Source organism: Brassica oleracea, chromosome C9 (genome assembly GCF_000695525.1).
Source record: "Brassica oleracea var. oleracea cultivar TO1000 chromosome C9, BOL, whole genome shotgun sequence".
In the NCBI taxonomy this organism is placed as follows: domain Eukaryota; kingdom Viridiplantae; phylum Streptophyta; class Magnoliopsida; order Brassicales; family Brassicaceae; genus Brassica; species Brassica oleracea.
Window position 1 is genome coordinate 40498135 of NC_027756.1, and position 11240 is coordinate 40509374.

General features: G+C 39.3%; 3 protein-coding genes across 3 annotated transcripts; 1 reads left to right on the plus strand and 2 right to left on the minus strand.

Moving 5' to 3' along the window:
* Positions 1-1660: 1660 nt before the first annotated feature.
* Positions 1661-3762, plus strand: LOC106318332 (oxysterol-binding protein-related protein 4C). The gene is given in 7 exon segments (XM_013756262.1): positions 1661-1686; positions 1945-2052; positions 2055-2111; positions 2400-2648; positions 2739-2835; positions 3002-3299; positions 3382-3762. Coding segments are annotated over 6 exon segments (1146 nt in total). The 5' UTR covers positions 1661-1686; positions 1945-1962; the 3' UTR covers positions 3737-3762.
* Positions 3308-6920, minus strand: LOC106318331 (pentatricopeptide repeat-containing protein At5g57250, mitochondrial). Its single transcript, XM_013756261.1, has 2 exons — positions 3865-6920; positions 3308-3770 (listed from the first exon to the last, which is right to left on the minus strand). Exon 1 carries the CDS (start codon positions 6828-6830, stop codon positions 3930-3932), a length of 2901 nt encoding a protein of 966 aa, XP_013611715.1. The 5' UTR covers positions 6831-6920; the 3' UTR covers positions 3308-3770; positions 3865-3929.
* A 511-nt stretch (positions 6921-7431) lies between these two features.
* On the minus strand, positions 7432-10399 carry LOC106313018. The gene is made up of 9 exons (XM_013750732.1): positions 10115-10399; positions 9152-9776; positions 8867-8938; positions 8684-8774; positions 8497-8577; positions 8304-8366; positions 8092-8214; positions 7931-7969; positions 7432-7843 (listed from the first exon to the last, which is right to left on the minus strand). The coding sequence occupies exons 2-9, from the start codon at positions 9712-9714 to the stop codon at positions 7706-7708; spliced, it is 1170 nt and encodes a 389-aa protein (XP_013606186.1). The 5' UTR covers positions 9715-9776; positions 10115-10399; the 3' UTR covers positions 7432-7705.
* Between the last annotated feature and the right edge of the window lie 841 nt (positions 10400-11240).

An 11240-nucleotide genomic window follows, 5' to 3' on the forward strand; every position in this document is an offset into this window, starting at 1 on the left:
CATTGCTTGTCAGTTACACTGATTCTGACATGTCGGGAGATGCTGATTCTAGCAAATCTACTTCGGGTTACTTGGTAACATTTGCGGGTGGAGCTGTGGCATGGCAGTCAAGGTTGCAAAAGTGTGTTGCACTATCTACCACTGAGGCAGAGTTCATTGCCGCAACTGAAGCTTGTAAAGAGTTGTTGTGGATGAAGAACTTCTGTGAAGAGATCGGTTTCAAGCAAGAAAAGTATGTGTTGCTTTGTGATAGTCAAAGCGCTATTTGTCTCGGGAAGAATTCTACATTTCATTCGAAGTCAAAACACATTCAGAGGAGGTATCATTGGATACGTGATGTGGTTGCTTCTAAGGAAGTGGAACTTGAGAAAGTTCATACGGATGATAATGGAGCTGATATGATGACGAAGTCATTACCGAGGGGGAAGCTTGAGGTATGCCGAGAGATAGCCGGAATGGCTGTTTCTTCCATCTAGTTGGAGGGGGAGTTTGATGGGTCCCTCCTAGATGGAGAGAACCAAGTGGGCATGAGACATAATAATTCTTATGACCCTTTTCACTGTAGACTCACAATAATAGAGTTTAGAGAGAGAGACAAAAGAGAGAAAGAAGAGAGAAGGAGGAGAAAACTCGTCAGGCTATTTCAAGACTGGTTCTGGAGGATCAAACGGAACTTGATCGGGCTGATATTTTGTGGGAAGCTTCTTCAGTCAGTGTGTTAGAGATTCACCTAAGGGATTTGGATTTCAGCGGTTGGATCTTCTGTTTTCTGGGTTTTAGTGAAGCTGGTCGTCACAGTTCTTCAGCAGGACAGTCTTGGGTGTTTGGTAAATCCGATGGTGAGATCTTCTCTTGTTGAGCTGAAATTTGGCGGAGGTATTGTTGACTTGTTTATCTTAGATTTGTACGGTTGGATTAGTCTCTGGATGCCGGAATCCTTGTGAGATGAGGTCGTTTGGTTGCTGCCGGTTTTGAAGCTTTGTGTTGCTCTCTTGTTGTTGTTGTTTGTGTTGGAGATAGCTCTTTGAAGCTAGTGTCTATGTTCTGTTCTGGTTGTTGAACAGGGAGGACGTGGTTGTACTCACAAACATTTATATAGTGGATTGTTGAGTGGACTACGGTCCCGTGGTTTTTCCTTCTCACATCGAGAAAGTTTTCCACGTAAAAAGTGATTGTCTCATTTACGTTTCCGCTTATACTATATTCTGCCATCGTCGAAGTATTTTCTTCACAGGTTCACCAAGGTCAGGGGAACACGACCATTAGTATTTCCGCTGCGCCGTGTGACTTTCCCCAACACTACTAGTTTAGAGTAATAGGAAATTGTTTAGTTACAAAATTTTATATTTTTGGTTAAACATATTTTTTTCTTTAACATGTCAGAAAACTTTTTAAAGATTATCTTTGTGAAAAGAGATAATTTATATGATAATTTAATTTTTGATAAATTTCCAAAAAAATCATAATTATTTTAGTTTCATTTTTGGTAAGTAATAAGGTTATGCAAATATTAATTTGTAATGCTGCTATCTAAAATAAAATTGAAATGATAAATAATGGTTCACAAAAATATCATCATTTATAATTAAAACAATGCGTGTATATATATATACACACACATTAAGCAGAGCCCATATACGTTTTCCTTGTCTTTTTATCTTCCATTTTAATAGTTTGCCTTGTAAGGTGATTCTCTTCGGAAATGTTGATCTATTAATAGCATCCACTACCTAATTTTAATATACCTTTTTGTTTCTGTTAGATCATTCTGGCTTTCCGATTCTCTTTCTGATATTTTGTTCATAGAATCTTTAAAATCAACAAACGTCAAAACAATTGCTTATAATCAGTCTTACTTTATTATATGGTATGTGCTTTACTTCATTCATATGATTATTCACTATATATAATAGTTATGTTTCATTGGTTTGTTTTGTGTGCAAGGCGGAAGAACAAGAAGGAATGAGAAAGCAGGTTGTGTTGGTTAAGCCTTTCTCGTTAGACGATGAGAAAGACTCTGAACATACAACTTCGAATCTCATACAACGTATCCTAACTTCCTAAGTCTCTTTAAAAACGTACGGCCAGGATCCGATCTCACTAACTTCCAGGTATGTAACTCCCTCTTCTCTGATCTATACGTTTGCCACTTTTGGGTCTAATAATCTCTATCTTCCACAGATTTCAGTTACCAACAAAAGAAAATCTATTTTGTGGTAGATAATATAGTTTGCTATAAAAGGAAATATATTTTGTGGCAAATAATGAGAAAAAAATATTTTACCATTATCTTAATATATACATATACTGATATACAATGGTCTGGCTTGGTGAACAGATTTTTACTTCCTTTTTCTTATATATAAATTAACTTAATAATTTTTATTTACCGTGAAAAGCTTCCACCTCAACTGAACCTACCGAGATCGCAACTCCAGTGCTATGGCGAGATGGTCTACAGTTTGAACGGTCAAGATTTACTAGGAGAGTGTGGTCGCCGTGACAAACCAATCGAACGGCTCAAATCAATCGTAACGTGGAACCTCTCAACTCTCCGGCCATTGATCTTTGGTCTGGCCCCGTATAATCCTATCGTCGGCGAAACTCACCATGTGTCCAATGGCTACGTTAACGTTCTCGTAGAGCAAGCAAGTGTCTATACTATTTAAATTAATAACAAGTGTTACTATTTCAATGTAAAAGTATAATCATTAGCTTTTTTTTTGTTGTTGTTGCAGATATCGCATCATCCACCAGTGTCTGCTCTTCATGCAACCCACGAGAAAGAAAACATAGACGTAACGTTTTGTCAATACTTCACACCTAAATTTCGTGGTACAAAATCACAATTTATATCCTTCTTTGGCCTCCTTTTGGTAAATTATTAATTAATTTATCCCCTCAAAATTGATATAAAATTCAAATTTATTAATGTCTTTAGTGATACACATAAATATAAAAACAAAGTTAATACAAAGTGGGTCCTATTTTGAAATTGAAGGTGCGTACGTGGACGTCGAGGTCAAGGGTAAAAGAGTGGTGAAACTTCTAAATCAAAAAGAGACTTACGAAATGAACCAGCCAAGACTTGTGATGACAATTCTTCCGGTGACAGGAGCTCACTGGGCAGGAAAGATCGTGATAAAGTGCCTGGAGACTGGACTCGAGGCCGAACTGCAACTACTCTCTGATTCATTCTTAAGTAGATTCACAGGAAACAACAAGAGATCCATTAAAGGCAAGATCTTTGAATCTTCCTCTGGGAGACGACTCTATGAACTCTTTGGACAATGGGACAGGTAACAAATAAACAGAACCCATCTTTCAAATCTTATTACAAGTTACAAAACATAACTTAGTGTGTCCATAAAATGTTTTCAGAACCGTTACTGCAAAAAATCTGAAGACTGGAGAGGTTGAGGTTATATACAACGCGAGTGAAAACATTGCAGAGCTCAAAACACCCATTGTCAAGAACATGCAGGAGGTGAGTGAGAGCGAGTCTGCGATGGTGTGGAGCGAGGTCAGCGAAGGAATCATGAAGCAAGAGTGGGAGAAGGCAAGAGAAGGCAAGAGAGATGTGGAGGAGAAGCAGAGAGAGTCTCGGAGGCAAAGAGAGGCTTCTGGACAGTCATGGATTCCAAAGCATTTCTCTGTGGTTCGAGCTGGTAAAGACTGGGACTGTGTTCCATTACAGCCTAGAGTTCCTCAAGCTCCTATTGTTGTACCTCTCTGATTCATATATATATATATAATTCTCTCTAGAGGTCCTACAATAAGTAAAGAACTCATGAGAAGTACAAACACATAGTTGCAAGAGATTCTCAAGCCGCAAAAACACAAGCAAATAGATTTGTAACTTACCAGTTTATCTCAGATGAGTTCGCTTTGGCTTTTGGTGGTTTTAGCAGTCACGAAAACACACTGACCTATTTAGGCATACATGAGAGAACAGACATAACAAACTCATTAGCTTGCTTCAGCTTCCCATTGGAGCAGAGTGAGCTAACGGTTGAGTGAAGACTCTGAAAACCATTAACATAGCCTTCTTTCTCCACCTCTTTTTCACCAACATCATTGAATGACTGCAACCTTTGATAAGAATCCAAGTTTTTTTTACCAGACAGATAGAACGTGGAACTGATCTCATCAAGGATCTTAACAGCCTGAGAGACCCTTCCTTGCTCACACAGCTCCACAAGGAAGCCTCTGACTGATTCAGATTCAACTAGTTCTGCATCAACTCTGTTAATCAGCTCAATAACAGGTTCTGAAACAAGCATTTCTCTCAGGACGCTTCTCGCTTCTTCCATTCTCCCTTTCGTGCATAACCCTTTGATCAGATACAGAAACCCCAAGAAATCGGCTGAGACTTTTTTACCTTTGAACTCAGCAAACACTCTGAGCGCTTCTTCCATGTCACCTTTTTTACTGTAACCTTTGATCAGAGAACTGACCGTGAACGCATCTGGCGTTACCCTTCCCATCATTTTACGAGTTAAAACGTTCACGGCCTCCTCAGTTCTCCCTAGCTTGCAGTACCCGTCAATCATCGAATTGTAAATGAGAATGTTTGGTACAAGTCCCTTGGACATCATCGCGTCCAAGTACTTCTCAGCGTCAAGAAACAACCCTTCTTTGCATAAACTGTCGATCAAAACTCCGTAACTGACATGAGACGGGACTAAACCGATTTTCTCTAGCGAATCAAATAGACGAAGAGCTTCTACAAGACAACCTTGCTGGCAAAGTCCATTTATGAGTGAGTTGTATGTGATGATGTTAAGAATGATGCCTCTCTGTTTAGCAACAGTGCACAAATCTAATGCCTTTGTCATAAACCCTTCCTTGCAGAGACCATTGATGATGATTGTGTAATCGATAACATCCATGGAAAGGAGAGTATTTTCAACAAGTGAATAAGCATCCAATGCTCTGTGATTGTCCAACAGAGCTTTTAGAAATGTGGAAAGACATGTAACGGTTAAACCCTTTCTCCTCATAACCATATAAACTTCAATCGCAGTGTCGAAAGAACCGCTCTTGCATAAAAGCAATATAGCATCATTGAACAACGCAAGAGGGATGTTTGAACTCAACTGCTCGAGTCTAGAAACCAAACCGAGTATTCCTTTCTCGCCTCCGCTAGCCTGAACTGAATGTAACAAGGTATGAGATGTGTGGATGTCTAGATACATACCTTTTTCACACAGCTCAATTAGAACCTCCGTGGCTGTTTCAAACATCTCTTTCTTGCAGAGTGCACTAATGATTCGATTATAACATACAGCTGAGGAAACCGAGCTTTTCCTCAACTCATCAAACAACTCAAGCGCCTCTTCGATCTGACCCGTTTTGCAGCATCCTTCAATCATCGTCGAATACGTGGCTGCGTCAGGAGTCAGCTCCATCTCTGGCATTGCCCTGTAAAGCACGTGAGCTTCTCCATACGCACCGATCAATAGAAATGCTTTCAGGAGAATGTTGCACATAACCAAGTCCATAGGGATGCTAGCTTCTACAAATCTACGCCTAACCTCTAAAACAGCATCAACATTCTCTTCCTTGATATAACTATCTAACAAAGTACTATACGTTACAACATCTCCCAAAACCCCTTTCGAAATCTCGTCTGCTTCGGATACTCTCCCCGCCCTGCACAGTCCATTAATCAAAGTGTTATAAGTAAGGACGCTTGGTTTAACCCCTCTCTCCTCCATATCTCCCAACAAAGCGAAAGCTCGGTTCAAATCTCCTTTCCTACAAACTCCATCTATCAAAGTCACATACACAAACTCATCCACATCCATTCCCATGCTCAAAACACTATCAAACAATCTAAACGCCTCTTCAAGTTTACCCCTTTTGCATAGTCCTCTCAAAAGAGCAGTGAAAGTGATCAAACTCGGTTCTATCCCCTCTTTCATCATCTTCCCCAACAACCCAAACGCCTTCTCGAACCTTCCTTTTCTCGAAAACCAATCTATCAGTATAGAATAGCTAACCACATCTCGGATTATTCCCTTCTCCACCATCTCCCTATCTTGGATTAACGCATCCATCAATGCACCTCCTCTAAGGTACCCATGAATCCAGTTACTATAGAAAACGCAATCAAACTCAAACCCTTCTTCTTCTTCACCCTCCAGTCTCCTAACTAAACCCTTAACTTCATCAACTCTACCTAACTGACAAAGAGCGGTGACAATCGTAGTATAAGTCACAACGCTCGGCGATAAAGCTTCTGACTTCACAGCAGTCTCGAAGAACCCTAACGCAAGCTCCGGTTTACCGATCTTGCAGAACCCGGAAACCACAGCGCTGGAGACGAAGTTCACTTCCTCGCTCGTCGTCGTCATCATCTCCAAAACCTCGACGGCTTTCTCCATCTCTCCTCTCGCGACGAAGCGGTGGATCAGCGAGGAGAACGACGAGGGGGAAGGAAACGCGCCGTGGCGGTGGTTACGGTGACGTAAGCAATCGCTGAGAATCGAGAGAGCCTTGTCGGGATCGGTGAATCCGCGGATGAGAGAGTCCAGCGTGCGGGTATTGGGGAAAAGGGAGGATTTCGAGATCTGGGCGGTGATGAAGTTCGCGGCGTCTTCGTATCTGTTGAGATTGAGGAATGCTCGTGAGACGATCGAGTGGATGGTGTGGTTGATTGGGAGTTTGTTGGAGTCTAGCTGAGAGTAGAGGTGGAGGATGGTGGTGAGCTTGTGGCGACGGTGGAGGTATCGGAGGAAGGTTTCGAAGGAGGTTAGGGTGGGGGAGAAGCCGCTTTTGAGGAGGGATTGGAGAGAGAAAGAAGGACGAGGAGGATGGAGCTTCATCGAGGGGAAATGAGCAAAAAGGATTCTCCTTTAGCTAATTCGTCATTTCAGAAGAATGAACCATGCGGCAAAGAAAGTGGCTGCCGCAACTAACCGGTCTCATTCTGACTAAACCGGTTCTTTTCGATCACTTGGTTTAGCCATCAAATTGTTAACCATCAAGAAACTCCAAGATGAACCAGCATAGGGCAGTGAGACTCTGAGTCCCGGAGCTTCATCCATATGGTCGGTCCTGAACCAAACCCCAAACCTAATTGAACATTGAACTAGAAAATTACATATAAATACGTCCCAACAAAAATATTTTAAACTCTCAAATTTTGTTAAAAAAAGTTTGTCAGAAATCTTTAATAAGTGATAGGAGCCATCACAGCCATATTTTAACATGTTCACGTTTGTAAGTGAACAAGTGAGCAACGCTTTTGTTTGTATATGCACAAACCATACTAATCACCAAGTTATTTTCTAATTAACAATGGCAATTATCAATATATATATGCACAGCCTTTTAATCTAAAACAAGAGCAAAAATATCATATATTATAGTAAAAGTTCTCAACTCCTTGTGCTGCGTAAACTACTAACAGCTCAAATTACAACATCATCATAAACCGGTCCACTCTTAACCAAACCATGAGTAAAGAAAACAATAACCAATTACTTAACCAAAAATCTCTGCTTCTAAGTTCTTTCTTATACTACTGCTACGCCTTAAAAAGTAGAGTAGCCCTGTCCCATTAAATAGACATCAAGTACCAGAGGCAATATCAAATTCTTCAGAAAATTTACAGTAATATGCGATTCAATCCAAAAGATAATCTGGAAGTGTTTCGTTCCAGTTTCAAGAATTTGTGTCTGGTGGTTCTCTATCTCTCTCAGACCACTGTGCTCGTGTAGTTTGGGAAGAGTCTGACCAGTTTGTTAACAGAATCTGAGTGGAACTTCCTCGCGAATAGGTAACATGGACGTCTAATTCCATTCCATGTACAAGGCCAATGCAGCTCATCTCCACGCTAAGCAAAATAAATAAAGAAGAAATGAAGAAGAGAAACATATCACATTTTCAGTGTTTTCAAATACGGTAGAATCAAGCAACGTACCTTGCCAACGCTTGTCACGTGCACGCTCATGTCGTCTGACTGCAAGAAACCAAGGAGGGAAAGTATATATCAGATAAGCAACTACCTGTCTATGTTTGCATGATAGTACAGTATAACATGTTTAATTGATGTGATGAAAAGAGTGTTGTTGGAGACATTACCGTGATATTTTTCAGGAACTTGAGTGAGATATCGCGAGCTCTGTATGTCTTTGGATGCCATCTACGCTCAGACCAATCAACATACGTGACTGACCAGTTCGATATTCCTCCAGGATCAAGCATCTTTTAAGAAGAAGAAAAAAAGTAAGAATTTCATTTAAGGGACTAGAATCAAAGTTGTATAAGACATTGCATTAATTCGATACACTCACATGGAAGAATGTAGGCAGGTAATGTTCATCCGCAATGCAGTTCTTATTTGCTTCTACCCCAGGCTGCAAATTTTGTAAGAAACACAGATCAGGAATAGAGTAAGTTAAGACAAAACTGAAACTTCTCTCGAGTTTAAATCAAAAGCTTGGTGACTTCTAATGAAAAGGTTGATCAAAGGAAAGCTGAACTCACTCTGCAATATTGGCGGAATTTTGAGTAGTAGAGATTATCAGCCATCACTATCAAAGCGTGTTGACGCTTCATTGTGAACCACTGCACCCAAAGGACAGAAACCAGATTTACAAAACATCATTCCTATACATATTATCAACATTTCATAACCAAACAGAACATTCCACAACTCAGGGATTAAGTTTACCTGAGCACCCTTTCTGAAATCTATCTTGGGGATTTCAGGTAACATGTGATCCATGTGTCTACCAGTCCCATGCGGACCAGGATCCTCAAAACTTGATAGAGAGAGAGAGAGAGAGAAAAGCAAGCATTAGTATTTAATAATGGCAGAAAGATATTAACAGTTTCTGAGAGTCCGTTATTTTACCTGTCAATGAAGCTGACATTTCCGTGAATCAAATATCTATAGGTGTAGTCAAACGTATGCAACGGTATGCAGCTGCAAAGTTAAATAATAGAGCTGTAAGTAATATTAGGGGGATAAGTATCACCCCTTGGGGAATTCAAAAGGACCTTAACTAATATATAAAGGGTTAGGGTCAATCCACTAATCACCAATTGATTTTAAGTTGGAAGCCCGTAATTAAACCTGAATCTAATAGATAAAGTAGTTATGTTTTGGTGCAGATTCGATACATTCATGATGACTCACCTCTCAGAAAGAAGAACAAAGTGTTGGTTATCAGGATCTTCAAGAGCGTTTGCAAGAAGCCTTCTCTCAGCATCAACCATAGAGATCCTCCCCCAAGTGACATGATCGCTGTGAATCTCACGGTCTGAAAAGTGACGGCTGATGTGAACTGGTCTTAACCTCGACGGATGTATGTAAATTGAGAACCTCCCTTCTTGACCCTGGAGAAACTTATCCCAGAGCTTCTCGAATGGCAAAGTACCAGGAGACAAGAACATGAAAGCTATCTTGGATCTAGAGGTCAGAGCAGGAGGCATTCTGAGTATGTCTCTGATCACAACACGAGCAGCGACTTCTTCGTCAGTGTGTTTTCTGACGTGAACGTCAAGCCATCCGGAGAGCGCAGCTTGGCAGCCTCTGGTGGACAAACCTTCGCAAGCGGGGCTCTTCACGCTGTGCTGTGGGTACATGTAAGTGCAGATTAAGAGCACGCTTGTGATGCAGACTAATAGAACGATCAGTAAGGGCTTCTTTAGAGAAGACCGAGTTCGTAGAGGTAAGTGCAGGTTCTGTGTCTCCCCCATTTGAAAGCTCGAAAGCAAAAGTTTGGATCTTTTTGGAACTTTCTTTTACATTGATCTAAAACCTGAAGATGGAAATGGAGTAATTTAGAAACAATTGTATTGAAAGCATGAAACTTTATGACTTTTAACACAACTCTCTTCAGAAAGAAGCAACTAGAAACATTGAAAAAAAGAACCACACGTTTGGTTTACAAGGATTTTCAGACAAGAAAACTCTGCTTTCTAGGGGGGAAGCAAACAGCACGTTGTTATATGTGAATTACAAAAGAGGAAACTCATACTATACACACATAAAGTATAAATTAATTTGCAAATTCGATTTAAACAGAAAGAGTAAAGTCAGAAGCATTCATTTATCAGCGAAGGGAATGAATGAAGATTTGAAGAGTTATTACAGTACCTGTAAAAATTCGAGCAGGATCCGATAATGGGGGAGTGCAAAATGGGTTGAAGAAACAAAAATAGAATCTTTGTCGGAACCCAGATCTCAAAAATGAAAGTTTGATGATGTACCTTAAAGATATCGAAAATTTAAGAAGGACAAGCCAAGAACTTTCAAAGAAAATAAATCAGGCCAAGTGTTTATATGGATGAGATGTTACTAGAAAAAATAAACTCTTCTAATTATCTTTTCTGCTCTAAACAAGTAAACACTAGACTTTTCTGCTCCCCCAATCATGGCGGAATCAGAAGAAACTAGAGATTAGAAAAAAAGAAACTCAAAAAGTTTACTATCTAGGCTTAATAATGTAGGCCCAATAAGCCTAGGCCCGTAATAGAAAATTAAAGCAACTAACCAACCCAAAAAATCTTGAAAACCCAAATTGGTCGAGTTGGTTCAATCGTTCCGACCACGATTATCAAGCGGGGATTTTGCAAATGCCAAGTTCGAATTATTTTAGGTTTGACCCTAAAAGGCTAAAACCTATAAGAAAGGACATGATACCGACTCGGTATAACCGGTTGAGTGGTCGGACCAGTTCGACCGGTCAAACCGAGTTTTTCTATTTTAAATAAATATATATATATAATCATATTGTGTAACCTAAATGTATTTTACATATAATATATTCTATGTTCTCTTTTATTAATTAGGTAACTAGCTTTTGACTCGTTCTCTTTTATTAATTAGGTGCTTATTCTTCGATAAATTTATTGTTTATACTCATTATGTTATAAGTTCATATGTTTTCAGGTTTGACATTGGTGTGTCTTGTCAATGTGATTAGCCTTCATTTATTAATTATGTGATTGTATTTTTTTTGGTGTTTTTATTTAGTTTATTTGGTAAATTAAACAGTGAAGTATTGAAGGTTTAAGTATATTTGTTGGTTTTATTAAATTATATTATAAATAATTTTTAAAAGTTGTGTTCAAAATTTTTATTGAGATTTTTAATACAAATACAATATTTAGACAAACCAAAAAAAAATAATGAAACCAAGTTAAAAAGAAACACTCAAAATAAGAAGAATGTAGAAATTAAAAATAAGAACACATTTTTAAAAAAAATTATTTAGCAAACC